Below are 24,226 nucleotides of genomic sequence, written 5' to 3'. Positions count from 1 at the left end.
CAACCCACAAAGAGAACTGATGGTTTGTTGTTGGCTTGTGAATTGTGGGTTGTTCGTGGTTAACAAAACATGGTTTGTTAGCACAGCTGGGTTCACACAACACAACAACCCACAATTCGATTATAGCCTATACTCAACCCGTACTCTGGCTTGTCATGTTGTGTGAACCAGGTCACACTCAGCTTTCCCCAACTGTATGCCCTCCAGATGTGTTGGGGATTTTGGGAGTTGTAGTCCAGCACATCTTGAGGGCACCAACTTGGGGAAGCCTGGTCTAACACAATTCCTTCTACAGCCAATGCCAGTGTTAAATAACTTTAAAAAAATATGGTTCAGTGCTGAGAGGAGTCGAGCTGCTGTTGTTTAATTCCTCCACGATGCCTCTGGGTCATGGCCCCGACATGGCATTGCTTTGCAACACTGTGTCAGGGACAGGGCCCAGAGGCATTGTTGGGGAATCAAGATGGCAGTGATTTAGGCTTCTTAACCCGGCACTGCTTCTTTCAGCACCAGGTGGCTACACCCACAACTCCTTTCAGTCCTACCCCTGGTCCCTGCAACTGCCCAGTAATCCTGCTGGGGGTTGCCTGCTGAAGGGCACCTCACACAGAGCCTCTTTGAGCCTGGTACCAGCTCTGCAACAACATGCAATGCTGCCCATGTGTGCTCTACACTATTCTGAGCCCTCTCCCAAGCTGGTTATGTATGGGTATGGCACTGCCACAGGGGGGTAGGATACTGACTACATTGCACCAGTACAAATAGTAGCATAGTGGTGGCCATCTTAGCTGGACTACATGCTGACTGTGTAGAAGCAGTTCAGGTCACTGCTGGAATCTATTCTGTGCGTGGCATCACAAGTTATTTGCAAGGAGTGAATCATGTGATCTTATGCTACTCGGCTATTTTGCAGTTCTATCTCTGCTTCCCTGGTGAGGTCTGCCAACATAAGAACAGAACCAAATGCCTGAAATGCACAAATGTATGCTTATGCTGATTTAACTTCTTCAGAATTGTCTGCTGTCTTCATCTCATTCTGATAAAGAAGCAAGCTAAAACTAACATTGTATGTATTTGTATATGCTAAGTTACGTCCTAACAGTATAAGCTGGGGAAACAATTATATCAGAGCTGTTCCTAATCATTTTTCTTCTATTCTAAAAGCTTCCAAATTAGATATTTAGAAACATGTCTTGGAAAACAAGACAACCATATCTATTCTTCTGTGATTGGGAAATAAATCTTCACTGCAGAATCAGAGAAAATTAGACGCCAGCACAAATGATAAGGATAAAAGCAATGTGTGCTTGTGTGTGTGCGCTCTCAGAACCAAAAAAACAGCAGCAAGGTAAAACCTCCTCTTAACACAGAATCTGCATGAAAAGCCAATTAAGGGAGGGGGGTGCTAAGTTGCTTCCAACTCCAGCACATTTGGATGACCCCCAAAGGGCAAGATCAGATCCCAGACTATCAGAAAATCATTATTGTCTTGTTTTAAAGCATGTCCCCCTATCTCTTCTGCTGACTCTCTCCCTCCCTCTCCCTCTCTCAAGACACACACACACACTCTCCATCCAGGTTGTGTGCACAGTTTTGTATTTGGATTCTGTTGGGGAAGCCATCTGCATGACGGAAACGTGATGCAAATTTTTTGTTAATCTCATTAAGCAGCTGACACTTGTAGGCACAATTTCTGCTTCCTGTAGCACTATATTTTATAAGGATTATAATATGATGGCCTATGTTTCCAGAGTAGCCTTTTGTTTCAGGGGAAAGAATATTGGGAAATTGCTTCAGGTTTTTAACAGTACATTCCTTTATATTCCTTTGCTCAAAGTATATAAAGACCAAAACAAAACATAACTTCTAAACTTTGTTAATTTAACATGACCAATTAACCAAATGAAGTCAGTATGCGCCGTTTAGCTTTATGTGAGTGTAACCTATGTACAGGACTGCAGTTCTGTTCCCAGCTATGAGTAGTTATGCTAGGATGGCCAATCGTTTAGATTTAAAGTCATGCTAGCAGATGTCTGCTAGTATGGCAGGACTTTCTCCTCCCCTCTGCACCTCCTGAAAATCTGCTCCAGAGGGCTTCCCAGCCTTCCAGAGCAGATTTTAATGCACGTGGGGGGTGGCAGGGGGCGGGGGAATCGCCCTCTCCTGGTTCCACTGACAGTAGGGATGTTGAAGAAATCTTCAGTGGATTCAAATGAGTTTGGGTTTCTATGAATCCAACCTGCAGATTCCACAGTGTACCAGCTTTTTCCAAGTCACATGGATTCCACAGACATGTCAACCAATTTTTCACTTGGGGGGGATTTGCACAAATTCGTAGAACAACATTCTGGTAAAAAAACCACAAATCTGATTCCGTCAATGAGCAGATGACTGAAAGAAAGATGCCTGACAATCTGCAAAACAGAGATTTTGTTTTGTTTTGTTTAAATCTGATTTGTTTGTTTAAATCTGTGATGGCACAGATTTAACAAAATCCATAATCCTTAGCTGACAGAACTGCTTCCATCATTGGAACAACCCTGTGGATGCAACCCCATTGTATCCTACTTTGCAGAGAACAATCCTGTGTTTGAAGGGGTCCTCTGTTTGAAGGGCTGCCCAGTCCATGTCTGGTTTAAAGATAACCATAAGAACATAAGAAGAGCCATGCTGGATCAAACCAAGGGTCCATCTAATCCAGCATTCTGTTTACACAATGACCAACCAGCTGTTGACCGGGAACCCACAAGCAGGGCATGGGTGCAGCAGCACCCTCCCACCCATGTTCCCCAGCAACCAGTGTACATAGGTCACTGTCTCTGGTACTGGAGGTAGCACACAGTCATCAAGACTAGTAGCTATTGATAGCCTTCACCTCCAGGAATTTGTCCAACCCCCTTTTAAAGCCATCCAAATTAGTGGCCATGACTACATCCTATGGTAGCAAATTCCATAGTTTAACTATGCGCTGTGTGAAGAAGTACTTCCTTTTATCTGTCCTGAGTCTCCCACCAATCAGCTTCATAGAAAGACCCCGAGGTCTAATAATTTGAGAGAGGGAGAAAAATGTCTCCCTCTCCACATTCTCCACACCATGCATAATTTTGTAGACCTCTATCATGTCTCCCCTTACCCTCCTTTTTTCCAAGCTAAACAATCCTAGGTGTTGTAACCTTCCCTCATAGGGGAGATGCTCCAGCCCCTTGATCATTTTAGTTGCTCTTTGCTTCACTTTTTCCAGCTCTACAATATCCTTTTTTAGGTGTGGTGACCAGAACTGGACACGCTATTCCAAGTGTGGCTGCACCATACATTTGTATAAGGGCAGTATGATGTTGGCAGTTTTATTCTCAATTCCTTTTCTAATTGTGCCTAATATGAAGTTTGCTTCTTTTTTTTTTTTACAGCAGCTGCACACTGGGTTGACATCTTAATTGAGCTGTCCACCACAACCCCAAGATCTCTGTCCTGGTCAGTCACCGCTAGCTCAGATCCCATCAGGCTATACTTGAAGTTGGGATTTTTTGCCCCAACGTACATCACAGAAGGGAGAGCTGGGCCTTGAAATTGCCCATCAACAGTCAACAGCACCTGGTCAGCAGACTGAACAGGCACAGAGGTCATCTGGTCACGGTCTTCCCCACTATGGTGAGATCTATTGTATTTTCTATTTAAATTACAGTAATTCTGAGTTTGCATTTATGCATATCAACCAGCACATGAAAATGTAATGCAAATCTGCATCCCCTTTTGTCCTCCTTGGTGATGTACTTCCTCTTTTTTGGTGATGTGAAAGAGACCACGGTAAAGTATAACCATTTTGTTCAAGAGTACATAAGGATGACTAAGAGATGGAAGGCTGCAGCCTTAATTAATGATCCCGATGAAGAGCCTGATCAGCTTATTGCTGCAACAGTGAAGCTATAGAGGACTGTGTGATGTAATGGCACAATGCTGCAATAGTCCACTCTAACAGAGGCAAGAACTGTTGCAGCAGTGAGCATGAGCATCTGATCCACCAAAGGCCCCTCAGTAGCAGATTAAATGCAGCAGCATTGTATGGCATTGCAATGGAGTTAGAAGCCAAGAATGACAATATCCTTTAAAAATGTATCCACTCCTGATTATATCAGACATCATTATACAACACATCACCACCCCAATCCAGTTAAGGCAGAGTTAATGATAATGGGAGGCACAGTTGAAAAGCTGGTTGGAGCTGTGACTGTTCCAGATGGGGCCGCACTCCCCCGCTAGGATAGGCTTCATAGCCTTGGTGGAACTGTTCAGGGCCAGCCCTGCCATTATGCAGAGTGAGGCAGTTGCCTCAGGTGGCAGATGCTGGAAGGCAGCAGCAAGGTATCAGAGGAGAGAGCTATGGGGCATGTGGCTGCTGCCCCGCACCGCCCAAACTAGCCTGCTGCCCTCAGGTGCAGTGAAGGATGCTGTCCCATCCTTAGTATTTTAGTAAGATTCAACTGCCAGTCTGGTTGGCTTTTGTACATGGAATCAGAGGGGGCACCATCTTGTTTTTCTCCTCAGGCAGCAAAATATCTTAGGCCAGCCCTGGAACTGTTGGACCCAGCATTGTTCCTGGATTCCCAGATGATAGCTGTGGCTCAGAGTGCCTTTTATCAGCTTTGGCTGGCTACATTTGCTGTGCTGCTGGAAGGTAGAGAACTGGCCACCGTTATGCATGCTTTTGTGATTTCCAGATTTGACTGCTATAGTGTGCTCCAAATGGGGCTGACTTTGAAAATGGTCTGCAAGCTTCAGCTAGTGCAAGTGCAGCAAGCAACCTGCCTGTTGACAGGTGTGGACTGGTCTTTAAAGCTGCAACCCTGTGGTTGCTGGGCGGGCACAGGATTTTTCTCATCTCCCCTTCCAAGGGTGAAGAGAGCACTCCTACTTCAGAAAGGAAAACCCAAGTTCGCAAGCCTGCTCTGTAAAGTTGTGGAAAGTTGCTCTGCCCATTCCTAAACTTAAATGGCTTGGGCCTTGATGACCTCAGGGACCCTCTTCTCCTGTATGAGCCCCCCTTCTCCACATTTCAGATCCTTTGGGGAAGTTTTGCATCAGGTTCCATGTCAATGTTGTCTAGACTAGCTTCTACAAGGAGCAGGGCCTTCTCTGTAGTAGTGCCAATGCTCTGGAACTCTCTGTCTCCCAAGACAGGTTTGTTACGCCTCCTTCCTGATGTCATTTCAAAGACAGCTGAAGAGCGCATTCTTTTTCAGAGGACTGTTGACTTTTGATGCAGCTTGTCTTTGTTCTAGGGTTGTTGTTGGTTTTGGTGCTAGTTCTGGTGTTTATTGAGATCGTTTGATTTTGGTCTATTCTGTTGGATGCTGGGGGGGTTTTATGTTGGCTGTGGAATTTTATGAACACTAGTATAAAAATCTTTTTAATAATAGGTTGTCAGGGGGCCTAGCTGGCCTCTTTCAGTCTACTCCAGTAGCCAACTCCAGACACAGACAAAGGATTCTTTTCAAGGCTTTATTCCTTTTACAACTTAATAACTCTGTCACCAGCGACTAAGCTATGAACAGCAGCGTAACCTATGCCCCGGGTTGGAAACAGGTGGTCCCCATTTGAGCGAGAATCACTTGCAGACCCTGAACTTATGGGCCAGGGAGAGTCCCTCCCCTTTTCCCTTGGGTCCTCTGGATGCAACCGTTGCTTGCGCGCCAAACGGGCGCTACGCCTCCTTTCCGCGCCCTCCATAGCTCGTCGCTCTTTGCGTCTGCGTCGAGCATCCAGCCAGCCCTCCTCCCGCACTCTTTTACTCCCAGGACCGCTATCTATGTCTGGAATGCCAGCAGGAGGAATCTCTGCCAGCTGCAGGGCCTGGGAGGGATGAGCGCGCTCTTCTCCCATGGACGGCTGTTCCTCCTCAGAATCAGAACTGCTCTGAGGTTCTATGGGCTCCATGTCCACCCTGACATAGATGATATTTCCAATGCCATGGAGGACAAAGATTATCAATGGTTACTAGTCATGATAGCTATATATTCCCTCCAGTATCAGGGTCCATATGCCTCTGTAGGCCAGTTGCTGGGGAACACAAGCAGGAGGGTGGTATCATTCTCATGTCCTGCTTGTGGGCTTTCTACAGGCAGCTGGTTGACCCACTTTGGGAAATAGGATGTTGAACTAGATAGGCCTTTGGTCTGATCTAGCAGGGCTCTTCTTACGTTCGTATTTACTGTCAGAGCTAGGATACAACGGAGACATGCTGTCCTTTTATCTTATTGAAGAGACTGCTTTGACATGGCATCTGGCCATGTTGATGCAGGCAATGGGCATTAGTGGGCAATTTGGCTGCCCTTGTCTAAAGCCACACTGGAATGTACTTTACGCCAAACCCACCTGCTGAATGAGAAGGGGTTGAAACTGCCATGTAATCTCACTGAAAGCCTGTGAGATGCCCCACTCCTCCTCTCCCTCCAGTGTCTCAGAAGCCCCTTGCACAGTGTTCCGGCATCATGTGGAAGCTGTTCCTGATGCGCAGGCCAGCAGCAGCTGCTTATGCTGCTGTTGTCCTTTACTGCGGAGAAAGGCTGGCTCGTGGTGCCAAAGGATCCTCTTGCGCAGCACCAGCTGGAGGCAGCTACTGCATAGAAAGGAAAGAATTAGTCCTGTAGCTGGTGGTATTAAATTGAGGTTGCTGAAGGCTTCTGTGGGTTTTGTTCATGTAGGGCAATATGGATGTTTGCATGCATATGTGATTAAACACTGCAGAGATGCGGTTAAGGATTGTTCTCTTAGCCCCTTCAAAATTGGCTGAAATGCACATATTTCAGCTTGTGGGTTGGGCTGTTCCATCTAGATTTCCTGTTGACTTAATAAGCTTTTCCCATAGTATTTTAAAAGGGGTTACTATTATTTTTGAAAGGAAAAAAAATACAACATAGGCAATTGCCAGTGATTCTTTTACATTTCTAGTTACGAACACTATCATAAAATCCAGACAATAATTCCAGGGTGATTTCTTTGGTTTTAATTGTTTCTCCCTCCCCCGCCCCCTGCACTTCTCTCTTTTAACATTATAAAATAAATATACTATAAAATAAATATATAAAATTTACTCAGATCCATATGAGTCTACATATGTAATAAGTGGAAACCTTTTTTCTAAAAAGTCATCTGCAGAGAGTGGGTTATATGCCCTTTAATTTGGGCTGAAATCTTGTCCATAACTAAAAGTTCCCATGTTTTGTCAATCCAACCCGTAATAGGTGGCAGATGCTTGGCTTTCATCTTGCCACTACTCGCAATTTAGCAGCTGTTAATAATAATATTAGATCCTTTCTCATTTTGTATTGCCTTTGCATCTAAACATCCTATCAAGACTCAGTAGGTTCTAATAGAATGACATAGGCTGTTTTAATAAATGGCCAGAACACTGGTTGGGTCCAGACTTAGCTGTACTTAGAGTAGACCTGTTGAAATCATTGGGTCTTAAGTTAGTCATGACTAAGTTAAATCCCATTGATTTCAATTAGTCTCCTCTAAGTATGGCTGAGTTTGGATCAAACCCATTGTTTTTTTCTATTGTCCAGCTTAGCTGAGGTAAGGCACCATATTACTATTATCTTAAAGGAGATTTCTCTGATGTTGTTTGAGGAGAATATAAGTGGGACTGAAGACCATATTTTAGATTCCATTTGTGTCCCTAAGCCCTGGGACCACTGGCCAGTTGAAGGAGGTGTTGGGGTTTTATGTTGCCAACAAGTGGAAGACAAAGAACAATAGGTTTAAGATACAGGAAGTTAAATACATATTTAGTTTAGATTAATGTCTAAGGGACAGGGCAGTATCATGTTTTTAATTGCACAGAGTCACCAACCATTGTGTTTCATCCATAGCTGCATAGCTTGTAGCACTGGAAACTTCTAAAAATATATCGTATCAAAGCAACTGGAAAGAAATGAGATGGGTTATATGACACCTAGAATACTCCTGTTAATTGTTCCAGAAATCTAATCCTACAATTCATTTCTCCAGTTCCTTTTTTGAATGTTAAATATCTAACAAACTGGATGATGTGCCATAATGAGCAAATGCATGAGAGATACAGCACGACATCACTGTGTTATAAATTGCAGGGTGGAAAGACCAATGAATACATTAAAGAAGAACACACACAAAGTATACAAACACACTTTTCTCCCCCCCACCCCCCACCCCCCCGTGTGCACACACTCACAGACATACACCTGCAGTTAAACTGGGTGGATTATATAATGTTGTGTGTTGCTACAGTAACTCCACTCCACCCCAGTGGCGGCTGGGGGCGGATGCTCGTGTGCTGTGAGCCAATGCATTATAATTTCTCCTTCTCCTGTTAGAAAATACCCTGAGACTAAAAGGGATCTGTGGAGAGGAGGATGAGGGGGAGCTGAAACCTGTGGCAGGAATTCTAAAGGAAGTATAGTGTGTAGCAAGGTAGCTGATGCATCTCCTATGAAATGTTTTTAGCCACCGTTTTGAAGCTGCTTACATAACTTGACAAAAGAAAACATCTCTCTCTTTCTAGCAGGTACTGTGGTCTATTTCCTATCCTGTCTGTTATATCTGCCTAGACAGTAACATACCCACAAAACGTGTGGAACATCTCTTAACGTTAGCCCAGTATTGTCTACTTTGACTGGCAATGGCTGTCAGACATCACTCCCAGCTCTGCTACCAGACCCTTTAACTGGAGATAGCAGGAATCCAGAGCAACACAGCATAGACACTGCTTCAGGTCAGGGTTTCGCAATCCTCACCTGCAGGTGGTACCTGTAGCGTTATATGCAGGGAGGCACTGAGCAGTGCTGCAGCTTCTCTGCTTCCTGTGCCATTCCTGCATCCGTTCCTTTGCTCACTCATTGTGGAGCAAAATTAGAGTTCTGTTGAGCACAGCAAGCAAGCAAGGAGAGCGGGTAAGAGGACCTGACTGAGGAACAGCATGGGAAGCACATTAGCTATACCCTTGCTTTCTACCTCAACACATTTAAAGATATAGACACTGGGGATTGGATCCAGATTTAAACTGGATCAACTGCGCTGCTGGAAGTGGACTTCCCCGCCCCCTCCTTCCCTGGACAGCCTTTCCAGTCCCCTGAAAATGCTACCCAGAGAGTCAGGAGGCCCTGCTGAATGAGGTGAGCTGTGGTGTGGTGGGGAGGGGGATCCCCAAAATCAGGTCGAGGGACCTTCCATGTTTTGCATGCGGAAGGTCCCTTCCTCTTGTGGAAGGCAGATCCTGGATCCAACCCACCATCTCTAGGTCAGGACCTGGGAAATCTACTTCTGGCTTCTGATAAAGACCTGAAACAAGGGCCCGACTTTTACATCTATTATCCATGTGTTTGGTAGTGACAGAAGCATATACCTAGCAAAAACAGCTGACCATCTCTTATTAAGGCTGCAGTCCTATACAAATTCACCTAAGAGTAATTCCCATGGAACTCAATGGGACTTACTTTTGCGTAGACGTGCTTACTTTTGATTTAACATTTGCCACTCAGAGGCTCACTGTTAGGACAAATCCCATGAGCACCCATGGAATAAAATGTCCTGGAAAAATTACATGGATAAACCTTCTTTTAATTGTAACTTGGCACATGGGGTTATTATAAAAAGTGATCTTATGAGTGCCAAATATTACATCAAAACTAAACGTAGCCCTTTTGCTTATGATGCCTGACTCTTATACTGGATTTTTTTTTAAGTATTCGGCATCAAATGAAAGAAGTATATCAGTAGCCACATGTTATGCAATTACCATAAATTTGGGGAAAACGTTTTCACTTAACTCTTAACAATATGACAAAAAATGCACAGACAAGAGAAGGTCGATATCTCTTGAGTATTATTCATATGTATCAGGTCCCCCATGTTACAGGAACATGTTAGCAAGCCTTAAAGTATCAGTTCACTTAACTGAGATGCTTCATAAGAGCTTTTTGAAAACTGGGATATATAAGTTAACTTGTTCATGGTCACAGAGGCTTCAGGAACAGGTGGGTTTTGGAAAGGTATTTGAAGGAAGTAAGAGATGTGGCTTCTTGTAGGTGTACTGGGATACAGTTCCAGGCATAAGAGGTAGCAAAGGAGAATGGGCAGATACAGATGAAGGAATAGGAAACCTCCAGACAGCTGAGGGGGATGGAGCTGGTGGAGCAAAAGTTATGGCCAAAAATGTATCAGGACATAAGAAATATAACAGGTGTGTGTTAGGTTATGACAGCCTTTGAAGGTAAGAACAATGAGTTTGTGCTGGATATGGCAACAGACAGGAAGCTAGAGTAGGGCCCTCCAGAACTTTCCTTTGGATCAGTGTAGGACCACTCTATCCCATAAAATGGCTATATTGCTGCTTTCACTCCAGTTTTATGTAGTTGTCTTTATTTCCTTCTACCTATTCCTTTGTGCCTGAAGCTTTCCCCTCCTTTGTTTACTTACTTACCTCCTGGAAACCAAGGTTACATCTTTTCAGTGACCCTTTTGAAAACTTGTTTGCAAATAACCCATTCTAAAATGGCTGAAGAAAGTCATAATGTGAAGTGCAGCAATGACGGCAAGATTGCAGTGACCCTCATTATGGTACATAAGTTGACTGGCATTTGTAGAATAACACAGAAAGGAAGAAAAGGACAATTGAGGGAAACAAAATAAAATGTTATGGCATGAGGCAGAGACATATTTACCATGAGTGCAATGCCACACCCCAAAAGCACTTAGCTAGCTAGCTTGCACAATAGATCCTATTTCTGGATCAGCCACAATGCCTTCAGGCAAAACAAAGCTCATGAAGCAAGAGAATAGCTGGGATCTTCCCAGACACATCATGGCTGATTCCTGCTGATTTTCAGTCTTGTAAGAGCTACAAGATTTTTTTTTTGATGCGTACGAAAAGAACAGAGGTAGTCTATTAACCTGAAATTGAAAGAATTCCCCTGTCTACCTTTTAAATTTTGGACAGGAGATATAAACTAAGTACCATCAGGAGAACAAAAATACAAGTATTTGGGATAGTGGGTGGGAGATAAAGATGTATTTGAAAGTAGAGCCTGATGCTAGAGATTCTGTGAGAAGTATCCTAAAAGACTAGCTTCATTATGAGAAAGTACTGCAAATCCTTTTATCTCTCTTGCCAGAGGAACAGCTTGTTTGAATTGGTAGGCTGTCGCTCTGGAATTAAATGCAAGCATCCCCCCTTTCCATCTCCTTCCCTTCCCTTTTCCATTTCCATCCACCACCAACACCCTCCCCTGGCCATGCACACCCATGACGTAGTGAAGAATATCTTACATAACATCCCTAAAAATATGACAGAGATACATACAGAGCCTCCCTCTGATCTGAAATCTTTGTCTTGCCTTTCTCAGGGGATATTAATTAAATCTGGAACTTAAAGACATCAAATAGAGAGGGCCAATACTCCAATACTACCTCCCTCCCCACCAGAATATTCAGTTAAAAATAGTCCATCCCCCCCGACACACACACACTTTCTTGGCTTATTTCTGAAAAACAGCCAAGAGAGCATTTTTATCCTTTTTATTAAAGAACCTGAGTCCATATTTGTTACCTGTAGTACCCTCTGTGCTACATATTTGCCAACAAGGCCCTGCAAGTACCTCTTAAATTTTTATTATGAGTCTTCTCACAGAGCCTCATGAGAGAAGGTATTTTTAGTTCACACATGAACCACCAAACAAAGACTTGGTTCCAGACTTCTGAAATAGATTAGTCACATTTTTCCCTTTGTATTAAAAGCACCAAAATAAGGACCGGTTCTTTGAGGACTGGAGTGCTATGTGTTCAGCAGCAGCACCCTGCGCACCTCCCACAGCCAGATTTCCCAAAGCTTCTGGGAAAATATGAGCTAAGTTCAGATTTCTAGGTGGAGTTAAAGATGTTTCCCCACCCACCCTCATCACAAGGTAACTTTGTTTTTTGCTGTGGCCTTATGCCAAATAATATTAACTAAGTTCACCACACTAATAATAACCTCTAGCACCCCCTCTACTCCCACAGTTTTACTTCTGGTTCTCTTTGCTTGTGAGGCAGGCACAAGCCAAGTGTTTCTAGCTGCTACCTCTTCAGACCATGGTTCTGACCAGGGAAGCAGGGCCAGCCCTACCATTAAGGAGAGTGAGGTGGCCACCTCAAGGAGCAGGTTTTGGTGTCACAAAAGAACAGCAAATTAAGGAGCAATCCTACGGCTGCTAGTCAGCCATAGCACATCTTATTTTCCGGGAACCAAACTCAGAGTGCACACTCCAAAGGCAGTTCCTGGAGAACTGACCTTCCCCCACTTCAGTGCTGCCTTGCAGGCAGTGTGGAGAAGCCCCATGCTTGCAAGAGGAGCGCAGAGCAGCTGAAACGGGGTGTTCTGGGGCAGGGAGGGCAGAAGTGTCTGTACGACACATCCTACGTGTCGTATGGCAGCCTCGTCCCCCGCTTTGCCCTCCTGTGTCTAAACAGCCAAAATTGGCTTTCTAGCTGAAAAAGCAGGACAGGAGGAGTGTGGGGGGAACGATCCCCTCCGTGCTTCTCCTGCCCTGCATTGGCTAGGCGGTCGCCCCCGAGTTCGGAGGCATCTGCCTATCTGCATAGGATTGCGCCCTTCATTATTTGGTTTATTACTGTGCTGTTTCGATGGCCAGATATAGGGAGAAGTGCTTGTGGGATTTTCTGTAACATATGGCAGCCAAAATAACTTGGCTTGTTTTAGGTACTATGCAGCTTGACTCAGGTAGGAGGGAGGCACCATTTGCTGCTCTGCCTCAGGCACCAAAAGGTCTTGGGCTGGCCCTGCAAGGAAGCTGCTTTATACCAGAGTCACAGTATTTGTGTATCTACTTGCCTATTTGGACTGGCAGCAGCTTTCCAGTGTCTCAGTGTTTCCCATCACCTGAGTCCTCATCCTTTTTAACTGAAGATGGAATCTGGGATTGGGCTTGAGACCTTCTGCATGCTGAGTATCTGCTCTGCCACTAAGCTATGGTCCCTCTCATGGTTTTCCCTCCCACAAAAGTATAATTTCTCCCTCCAAAACATTTATAAACCGCCCATGGTTTTTCCTCCAAACAATTTATAATATTATAAATTTATAATATTATAATGTTATAAGTTACATATAGTTCTACTAATTCATGTTATATTTCTATTAATATCCAATTTTCTTTTTTGCATACTACCCCCTTAGTAAACCTCATCTGATTAAAACAACCTCTAGACCTAGGAGGCTCTTTTTAAGCCACTAAGCACTGACATAATCTCAGTCCCATGACTTATTTTATCCTGCTGGCTTCTTCCACTAATAGACTTAGCCAGCCCAAATCACCTATGCTAAGAACCCCTAATCCACAGATGAACATTGCTAATAACAATTGCCACATTCAAAACACATGCTAAGGTTTCTGGCCAACACATGTCCAGAAGTCTTGACTTGTGAAGACTTCCAAATACTGATTGGTCTGTGATCTGAATATATACTAAACCATTCACAACAGTAAGATGCACATGAGCCCCCAAGGTTGACTGAGAAAACAATGCCTGCAGAAAATTGAATTGGATTTGGACATATGAATTCATATGAATGTTAACTTGTTTTGAAGGTTTGTTGTTGTTTTCACCCAAAGGGAAGGTATCATACAGGAAGTTACTAACAGGTAGGGGCTGCAGGAGGGGAGTGGGGGAATCTGTGTCTCTTGGTGCCAGTATTATTAAGAGCCAATGCATACATTATGAATCAGCTTTGATAAGCATGAATATCAGCTCACATGAGCCATCTTTTTGAATAAGCAGTATAATGGCATTAGAGAAGCTTAGTCAAGAAGAACTGGCAGCTTCTGTGGGTAGGGGCTTCTGCATGCTCTGTGAGTGGTGCTAAAGGAAGTTGCTTTATCTTCTGTGAGTAAACACCAAATGTGTACCACCACTGTTTATTGTAAGAGATGGAAAATGAAGTATCTGACAGGGAGAAACAGAATTCTCTTATGGAGAGCTACCTCCAAGGATGCATCCAGACAACAGCATTTCTTGCAGCTTAATTACTGCCATGCATAGTTCTATTTATTTATTTATTTATTCATTTCATTTCTATACCGCCCAATAGCCGAAGCTCTCTAAACTGGAAGTGAGATGAGAGATACCTCAAGGAAGGGATGCCACTAAATAGCTTGTGGTCTTTCTGCACATTGTTTTCGGCTATTCCAGTTGAGCTATTTAAGATCCTAAAAGATGATGCTGTTAAAGCGCTGCACTCAATATGCCAACAAATTTGGAACACTCAACAATGGCCACAAGACTGGAAAAGGTCAGTTTACATTCCAATTCCAAAGAAGGGCAATGCCAAAGAATGTTCAAACTACCGTACAATTGCGCTCCTTTCACATGCCAACAAGGTTATGCTCAAAATCCTGCAAGCTATGCTTCAGCAGTATGTGAACTGAGAACTACCGGAAGTACAAGCTGGGTTTCGAAGAGGCAGAGGAACTAGAGATCAAATCGCCAACATTCGCTGGATCATGGAGAAAGCAAGAGAATTCCAGAAAAACGTCTATTTCTTCTTCATTGACTACACTAAAAGCCTTTGATTATGTGGATCACAACAAACTGTGGCAAATTCTGAAAGAGATGGGAGTACCAGACCACCTTGCCTGTCTCCTGAGAAACCTGTACGAGGGTCAAGAAGCAACAGTAAGAACCGGACATGGAACAACTGATTGGTTCAAAATCGGGAAAGGAGTACGATAAGGCTGTATATTGTCACCCTGCTTATTTAATTTATATGCAGAGTACATCATGAGAAATGCTGGGTTGGATGAATCACAGGTTGGAATTAAGATTGCTGGGAGAATTATCAACAACTTCAAATACGCAGACGATACCACCCTAATGGCAGAAAGTGAAGAGGATCTCAAGAGCCTCTTGTTGAGGGTGAAAGTGGAGAATGCAAAAGCTGGTTTGAAACTCAACATTAAAAAAACTAAGATCATGGCATTTGGCCCCATCACTTCCTGGAATATAGAAGGGGAAGAAATGGAAGCAGTGACAGATTTTATTTTCTTGGGCTCCAAGATCACCGCAGACGGTGACTGTAGCCATGAAATTAAAAGACGCTTGCTCCTTGGGAGGAAAGCTATGGCAAACCTAGACAGCATAGTCAGAAGCAGAGACATCACCTTGCCGACAAAGGTTCGTATAATCAAAGCTATGGTTTTCCCAGTAGCAACGTATGGCTGTGAGAGCTGGACTATAAGGAAGGCTGAGCGCTGAAGAATCAATGCTTTTGAACTGTGGTGCTGGAGAAGACTCTTACGAGTCCCCTGGACTGCAAGGAGGTCAAATCAGTCAATCCTAAAGGAAATCAACACTGAGTGCTCATTGGAAGGACAGATACTGAAGCTGAAGCACAAATATTTTGGCCACCTAAAGAAAAGTCACTGGAAAAGACCCTGATGCTGGGAAAGATTGAAGGCAAAAGGAGAAGGGGATGGCAGAGGATGAGATGGCTAGATAGCATCACCGATGCAATGAATATGGACTTGAGCATACTCTGGGAGTGAGTGCAGGACAGGAAGGCCTGGTGTGCTATGGTCCATGGGGTCACGAAGAGTCGGACACGACTGAACAACAACAACCTGCACAGATCCTACCACACCCTAATCTACAATAACATGGGAATTGGCACAGCCTCCATGTGACTTGTGGGTGTCCTATGTCATAAGAACATGACACTTTATACACCTTGATCATGTCCCCCCTTACTTACCTTTTTCCTAAATTAAATAACCCCAAATGTTGAAACCTTTTCTTTTAGGGGAGTTGCTCCAGCCCCCTGACCATTTTGCCTGCCCTGATAGATATTTGTAGGCTTAGGAAACTTCCACCTGTCCCCTTCCCCCACTGTAATAACTGTCAATTGACTCCTATATTTTATTCTGATCTTTCAGCCAATCACTGATAGATAAGAGGATCTGTCCTTTTATGCCATGACTGCCAAGTTTCCGTATGCACTTTTTCCCCTGAGAAAGTTTACCTAGGAGCCTTTCTTCTATTGGAAAGGAGTGGAAAAGAGAAAGAAATTTTTACTCGACCCATGACATGTAATTGGTTCTCTTAGAATGGCTACTAGTCATGATGGCTGTATGGTGCCTCCATGATCAGAGATGGCATGCTTCTGAATACCAGTAAGTGGGGAACAAGAGGGGTGTATTGCCTTCATCGCTTGCATGTGAGCTTCTCATAAGTATCTGGATGGCTACTGTGAGAAACAGGATGTTGCTGGACTAGATGGGCCTTTGGTTTGATCCAGCAAGGGCTCTTATGTTCTAACTCATTCAATCTCTTTCAGATTAATTAACTGAACATTGTGGGGCAGAGAGAACACTTCGTATATCAGTGCTGGCTCATCACAATATGGATCATCAGGAGTGCCACTGAGGGAGGGAAGTTCACCTTTCCCCATGTTTCAGACCGACTGCATGTGAGTATTTCTCAGTATTATCTATATATCTGACTTTTAGAAGGTATAAAATGCTCTTGATACAAACGGCTTTTTCCTTTCCTTTCCTTTCCTTTCTTTTTCCTTTTTTTTTTTGCAATTTAACCTTGGATATATCTTTAGGTCTTTAGAAATGTGCTATGAGCTTCGTACCTCCCACTGAAATCTCTCCCTCAACCCATATTGAACTCTGAAATGGTAAAAAGGTAAAGGTAAAAGTGTCCCCAACCAGTCGTGTCCGACTCTAGGGTGTGGTGCTCATCCCCATTTCTAAGCCGAAGAGCCAGCGCTGTCCGAAGACGCTTCCGTGGTCATGTGGCCGGCATGACTGAACACCGAGGTGCACGGAACGCTGTTACCTTTCCCGCCAAAGCAGTACCTATTTATCTACTTGCAATTTCTTGCTTTCGAACTGCTAGGTTGGCAGGAGCTGGGGCTGAAGACGGGAGCTCACTCCATCACGCGGCACTCGGGTCTCGAACTGCTGACATGCTGACCTTCTGGTCTGCAGTTCAGCGTCTTAACCACTAAGCCACCGCGGCCTCCTTCCTTCCTTCCTGAAATGGTACCCTTGCAGATAATCTTGAGGGTGAGCAAATGATCAGTCCAGCTCTAACTGCATTGTAACAAAGCTATTGCTGGCAAGGTAAACGACAGCACCTGGGCTGATTCATGTTTACTGGCTTTTCTTTGCTTGGTTCAGTAACTACCCCAACACTGAGAAAACCAAGCAGGCCTGTAAAATATTGGCCAGATGGTAGTCTTAATCTAGATGGATCTTTGGTCTGATGGAGCCAGGCCATACCTATTTTCTTAAGGATGTGCTAAGAAGTCATCAACATCTCAAAGTGATAAAGGGTATTTGCTACTTGCCAGGCAGATGGCCCCTAGCCAGATGACTCAAAAGACACTGTGCAGCTATTCTGAGCATCTCTACACCAGCCTAAAATCCTGCATTTAAAACGGGGCTTTCTGTTTCCGTTTTAAATGCAGGATCATGACTCCCTTTTTCACACACTTCCTTTCTCCCCTTCCTTTTCCCCCTCCCCTTCCCCCCTCCTTCTCCCCGTATCTGAGTCTTCCACATCTTTCATTGATCTTGCTCGTCTTCTTGCTGCTTTTCCTCTTTTCATGGAGGGAACTCAAGCAGAACACAAAAGGGTAATTTGATAGCTCATTATCTGTGATCTATTTAAAAATGGAACAAAGGGCATTTAGTGCAGGAGACGCCTTGGAGGTCTGCTGTGTCATATAAAGAGCCCACAAACTTCCATGATTGAGCCATCTCAATAGCAGGATAAAAGCTCTGTGTGAAGGAGCCCTCTGTATTTCCCTCCTTAATGGGTTTTCTGTGCTAAGAAAAAAGATGGGAGAAGTGGTGGAAAAAACGGAGGGTTAAAATAGAAGGTGATGTTGTCTGGACCCCCCGCCCCCCAAAATTCTATGAATGATGCTGCGCTATTGCATAATTTAAAAAGCCCATCTGAAGGAACCCAAACAGAGCCATCTTTAATTGCTAATTGGCATGAACCCTTAGAAGCCTGTTTAAAGGAGGGAAACATATTTTCCAAATATAAATTCTTTTTGATGTACACACACACCCTGTCTGCTTGGTCCATATTTGTTAGATACTTGAGAATCAAAGCTTTCAGTAAAAACAACTGAGGTTCTGTCCATGAATGCCTTAAACCAGGGGTGGTAAGAAAGTAGATCTCTAGATGTTTTGGACTTCAGCTCCTAACCACTGGCCATACTCCCAGGGGCTTCTGGGAGTTGAAGTCCAAAAAAATTTGGAGATCTATCTTCTGCCCATTTCTGCATTACACAACATCTTCCAAGAGTAGTCTCAGGAGAATGTAGAAACCAGAGGTGGTCTGGAAACCCCAGGTGCCCTGGGACCAATGTACCATTGTACAATGTACCAGGGACCAACCAGCCCCTGTTTTGGTGTGAGGAAACCTAGCAGCAAACACAGGTGAGTAGACCCACTGGGAAATTTCCAGTGAACCAGTCAGGTCAGAGACATTTAGCTGGCCAGAGAAGGCTGACCATGGGGTCTCAGGGGGAAAAGGCCATGAGAGTATTGTATGAGATTTTCTCATGGTCTCATCCTTTGGCCCACTGGCACCAAAGATTACCAGCAACCACTGGCAGAGGCAGTGTCAATCTATTTGGTCAAACTATTGAAATCTAGTGCAGTGTTGTTAAGAGTGCAGGACTTGGATTGGTTAGTTCTGATTCCTACTCAGCCATAAAGCTGCGAAGTCACGAAGCTCATGCTCAGCCCAACATATCTCACAGGGCTGTTTGGGGGGAAAGTGTGTGTGCATGTGTATGTGGGGACTCTCTATAGGCCAGATTTTAAACTTCTTGGAGAGAGGCTGGGATAAAAATGTGATGATAGTTCTTGTTTTAATCTATGCTCAGGTGACCTATCAACCTCTGGGTCCTAGTCAGGCAAACAGGGAGGGGAGCACAGGATGAAGAAAGAGTGCAGTAAAAACTGGGAGTTAACAGAGGCCTTGTTCTCACACACAACAGGTGAGATGAGAAACTTGTGTCTAGACTGCACCACATCAAACTGCAGGGGGGTGCTCACATGATTGAATGCTCCTCCATACATTTTTTTTTTAATTAAAAAAATACCTCTGCACCTAGGAAAACAGATGTCATGAAGAAAGGTTCTAGCCTATATTTAATCAAGCTAGTTATCTGAGCATGCTGGCTTTTTGTATGGAGGAATGTTCAATTATGTGAGACCCTATCGTCAGTCCGAAGTGGAACAGGCCAGAGACATAAGCCACATTCAGGAGTTCTGAAAGGGATTAAAATAAATGCTTTAAAATAGGGACTGTACTAGCACTCCCCCCTCCTTGTGTGTTTCTGTCACCCTGTACTCATGGAGGGTGACCTTCTGAAGAGGAGAGCTTCCTGTATCTGTGGAGGCTTACCATGTGATCCAGAACGCTTGAAAATCAGGTTTCTTGATCACATGGAAAGCCTCAACGGGGACTCCTCTTCCGAAAGTTTCCCTCCACAAGTGCAGGGCAACAGAACCACGTGAGGATGGCGGCGGGGCTAATGTGCTTATTTTGACCCCTTTCAGAATGCCTGAGTAGGGCTATACTTGCCACCTCATCTGTTATTTTTGAGAACAAAGGCAGAGAGGTAAAAAATAAAAATCAGAGAGTAGGCTGTTGTGTGTGGGAGGCTGATATGTGGGATAGGAACAGAAATAGCACCATTTTAGAGGGTTTGGATATCGGCTATAGCCTGGAGTTGTGAAGGTAGTATAGAAAGGCCTGGCATTTATTTATTTATTTAAAATATTTTATTCCTCCCTTCATCAATATTTAAAATAATAAATATGTAATAGTAAAAATAAATTCACTTTTAAATGGACTGAAAACAGCAGGATGGAGTGATCACAAAGGCCTTTAAATACATGACAGTGAAAGGGTTGGAGAATAAGTGTGTTTACCTTGTAACAAAGGACAACAAAGACATTGCCAGATAAATCTCTCTGGGAAAGGAGTTCCACAGATGGGGTGCCCCAGCCGAGAGTGTTCTCCCTCTCTTTGCTTGCCACCCTTCTTACTTCTGATGACTGTAGCATCTGGGTAGGATGGTATGGGAGAAGGTGTTCCTTTAAGTACATTGGTCCCAAGCTGTATAGGGCTTTATAGGCTAACACAAGCACTTTGAATTGGGTTCAGAAACAAACTGGCAGCCAGTGAAGCTCTTTTAAAACTGGCAAGGTATGTTCTCACCAGCAATTAAAATTGTAGCTGCTGCTTTTTTGTACTAGCTGTCTTGAAGGGCAGCCCTAGACGTTGTAGTAGTCTAAATGGGAGGCTATCAGAGCATGGATAACTGTGGCTAGACTGTCCAAGAGGGGTTGCTGAAGCTGGTAAAAAGTGTTCTGTGCCACTGAAGTCACTTGGGCCTCTAGTAATAAAGTTGGATCTATGAGCACATTTTGACTGCTTGTGATTTAGCTACTTATCAATGAGGACAATCTGATATAAGAAGCAGTATATAAAGCAAGTTGGTTTTTTTGTAGAACTAAAGACTAGTTGTGAGGAAGCCCAGGCCACAACCTCACCATCCAGGTCCCCCTTCCCCCCCGTCACTCACACACACACACGTGCACAGTGATAAAAGAGATGTAATTCATATAATTGGTCTGTTATCTGGCATTTCTTTTGTGCATTCCAAAATATGAATTTGTCACAACAGATTTTGAGGCAACTATATTTGTGTTTCTACAAAGACTTCACCCCCTGCTCTTAGTGTGCGGCCTGTCTTGTTCATTTTGTCAGAAGCTCTCACTCTGATGATATTGCCTTAAATGTCAACAATTTCACAGCTTATCAAATAATTATTAAGGAAGGAGAGGAAATAACATCTACAGCGGTGTCTCTCCAAGGAGCGGGGGTGGTGTTAGTGAGGTGTGTGTATGTGAAAAACTAACCTGCAGCTTGGAGGAGATGCTGGTATTAAGGTGCACAGATTTTTAACCCATGATGTACAAATCCATCCATTCACAAACCTCTCTCCAATTCTAAATATTCCCTTCTTCTTTTCATAAGGACATAAGAAGAGCCATGCTGGTTCAGACCAAGTCCACCTAGTTCAGCATTCTGTTCATACAGTGGCAAACCAGCTGCCCATGGGAAACCCACAAGCAAGACATGAGTTCAAAAGCACCCTCCCGCACATGTTCTCCAGCAACTGGTGTACATAGGCATGCTGTCTCTGATACTGGAGGTAGCTTACCTGGTTAAAAAAAAAATCTTTTAGTAAAGTGAAATAATTCCTTCCACTAGGACTGGCATTCCATCACCGGCAATTGGTGGCTTTTGAGCTATATCTGCTTCCCTGAGATTCAGCTGCAGTAGTCAAGTGAGAAGTTAAAAGGGGTGAAGAAGGAATGAAGGCTATTAGAAACATGATTTTGGGAGGCTATTTGGGAGGTTGAATTAGGAACTTGGCCTGCCAACCCCCTCCCTCCTTTTCAAAGTGGCCCTGCAAAGTGGCCCTGCAGTAAAATTAACTACTGAACAAGGCTATTGAAGGAATAGCAAAACTCTTTTTGTTTTGAATGCTGCAAGGCTAAGGCTTTAAACTGTGTATATTTGTGAAATAGATTTATGGTGTGTGTGGGCGGACTCATGTTCAGGTGTGTGTATGTGATAGTGAGGTAACAGTACAGTATGTTGTTTCATTTGTTCCTGCCTTTTGATGGCAGATGTATATGAAAGAAATAGATATATTTGTATTGTGGTAAATCCATGTGCAGCATTCAGCTGCACTGTGTTCTGCTGTGTCCATGGATGAGAGGGGGGGGGGTGCTTCTAGACAGAGGGTTCCTAGAGCTTCCGACTGGAAGGCATTGTGCAGCTATTCTGCCTTTTTTACCTTAATGGATTTTCCGTGATAAGAAAAAAGACAGAAGTGGCAAGAAAACACGGGAGGGTTACCAGTGGAAGATAATGTTTTCTTGTCTGCCCATAAAATTCTGTGAATGAAGGAGGGCAATGGAAGCACCTGGTGATGTCAATTGTGGTTCCCCTTTTTACAGTGTGTGCAGTGCAGTTCTAATGGTGCCTGCCTAGAAATCATGCTTTCTAACCCTAACTCTAGGCTTTTTGTTTTGTGTTACTCAGAGGTGAGGGAGAAGCTTTCTGCATATGTGGACATCCACTGTCTTCTATAGTAGTGTGTGTGTGTGTGTGTGTGTGTGTGTGTGACAAGTCTAGCATCAAAAATAAATTCCAGGACTAAATCCTGCTGAGCCTTGGTTCAAATTAACCCTTGTTTTTGTGTAGGTTATGGTAAAGGAAGGTGTGTGCCTTGTGTTCATCTAATCCTATGTTGCCTGGGTGAGGTATGTTTGAAGTAGAGTACTTTGGTGTTTATGTGTAGTGTTGTCTGGAAGATGAACTCAGGGCATGTGTGTATGTGGTAGGCGGCAGTATTGCAACCGAAACTCTCCCCGCGACCTGAGTTCGATCCCAGCGGAAGCCGGGTCTCGACTCTCGGGTAGCGGGCTCAGGTCGACTCAGCCTTCCGTCCTTGCGAGGTCGGTAAAATGAGTACCCAGCTTGCTGGGGGAATGGTAGTCACGGCTGGGGAAGGCAATGGCAAGCCACCCCGCCATAGTCTGCCATGAAAACGCCAGCGCAAGCGGCGTCCCTCTAGGGGTCAGTAATGACCCGGTGCTTGCACAGGAGGAGGAACCTTTCCTTTCCTGAGCAGCATGCGGTATCTGCCTTTTGGGGGAGGGTGCTCATTTATCATTTTCTCTTTCTCTCCCACCCCCCGGTGTAAATTCACCACGGATCAGCTCAGTCGATAGGAGTGTACCTGGAAGTCAGCAGGGTCTGGCTGAATGGTTGCTGCTACCGTGTGCTGTGTGAATAGGCTCCAGTCATAGCAACTGAAGAGGGGGATGGATAACGTGTGTTAAGTGTTGATGTTTTGCTAGGGCGGTCTGACTGAATAATGTGATAGGACAGCAAGTCATGTGTGGGTATAACACGATGGGGGCAGAGTTATCCTTTCCTGCCTTGTATCCCCTCACCCGTGTGTGGGTTGTGGGCGCGGGGACAGCTCTCTTCTACCGCCTTCTTATTGTGAGGCGGCGTGCGTGAGGGCAGCTGCGTTTTCGCTGTGTTGTGAGGGGCCGACGCGTGTGGAACCGATGGCGGCAGTGGACGGCTGCGCCCCGGGTGGAGGCTGTGCGTGGTTGCGCGCGTGTGCGTCTGCCCCTCTTCGCGTGTCGCTTTGCGCGTGAACACCCCCCCTGCGCTGAGCCCGGTCTAAACAGGCATGACTGCAGCCCGCCTCCTCCTGCTGCCTGCCTGCCCCTTCCTTGACTCCTGTTCCCCGACTTCCCTTCCCATTCCCCGCCCTCTCCAGGCTGCGCTGCTAGAGGCGGCCGCCAGGGCAGAGCAATACAGAGCAGGCGGGGCCGGGGGCGGGTGGAGGCGGAGGGGGCGGGTGGAGGCGGATGAGCCCGGCCCTGGGAGGCGATATAAAACGTCGCGCCTTTCCCTGCCGCGCCGCCTGCAACGTCCTCGGATCTTAGCTGCGGTGTTCGCTGCCTCTCCCGCGCTGCTGGTTGAGCTCTGCGCCCTGCCCGGTCTATGGTGCTGCCCGGCGCCCCCGGCATCGTCATGTCGCGCTCGGAGGAGGTGCACAGGGTCACTGAGAATGTCTACAAGGTAAGATCCGATCGTGCGGCACCCGCGGGGATCGGGAGGTGGGTCGGGTCGGGTCGAGGGGCAGCGCCGCACTCCTTGCCTCGCCGCTCCCGCTGCCCCTCAGCCGATGTGGGTCCCTTCTGCTTTGTCGGGACGTCTTTATTTTGCGCGCTTTTCTTCCCCTGCCGCTGTCTGGTTGCGGCGCCGGCATTGCGTGCCCGACTGCTTTGTGTGCCTCGCCGAATAGCAGTCACCTGTTGCAAGGTTCTGTAGCTTTCCCCGCTTCCCCTCGCTTCTCGCCTACATCTTTTTCCTGCCCCCCTTTGGATGGATCTGAGCGCCTTTTTGATCGGGAAATAAATTCTTTTTAAGCACCTGGCTTACCTAACCCACTGCCTTGGTTGCCGTCTCCTGATTCTCCCGTCCAGTTCAGACCGTAGTCTTCGTTATGCCGATAGTTCTGCAATTTTGTGTGTGGGGAAGGGGGGGGGATAACAAAACCCAGTACCAC

At 45.1% G+C, this 24,226-nt stretch overlaps 1 protein-coding gene across 9 annotated transcripts in view; it reads left to right on the top strand.

Moving 5' to 3' along the window:
- Positions 1–24,226, top strand: part of BAIAP2 (BAR/IMD domain containing adaptor protein 2) — a 195,581-nt gene that overhangs the window by 13,370 nt on the left and 157,985 nt on the right. For 4 of the 9 annotated variants that reach the window (XM_084837713.1, XM_084837715.1, XM_084837721.1 and 1 more), the window contains exon 1: positions 23,577–23,736. In XM_084837713.1, coding sequence (XP_084693839.1) covers positions 23,659–23,736 — 78 coding nt within the window. In that variant the 5' untranslated portion in view covers positions 23,577–23,658. Of the gene's footprint in view, positions 1–3,407; positions 3,649–4,542; positions 4,673–16,357; positions 16,490–23,576; positions 23,737–24,226 lie in introns of those variants that run through there. The other 5 variants (XM_084837719.1, XM_084837717.1, XM_084837718.1 and 2 more) reach the window with 3 other exon arrangements.

This window comes from Heloderma suspectum, chromosome 2, assembly GCF_057233095.1.
Source record: "Heloderma suspectum isolate Gila_16-S chromosome 2, 16-S_ref, whole genome shotgun sequence".
In the NCBI taxonomy this organism is placed as follows: domain Eukaryota; kingdom Metazoa; phylum Chordata; class Lepidosauria; order Squamata; family Helodermatidae; genus Heloderma; species Heloderma suspectum.
This window is presented reverse-complemented; position numbering and strand designations above follow the sequence as displayed.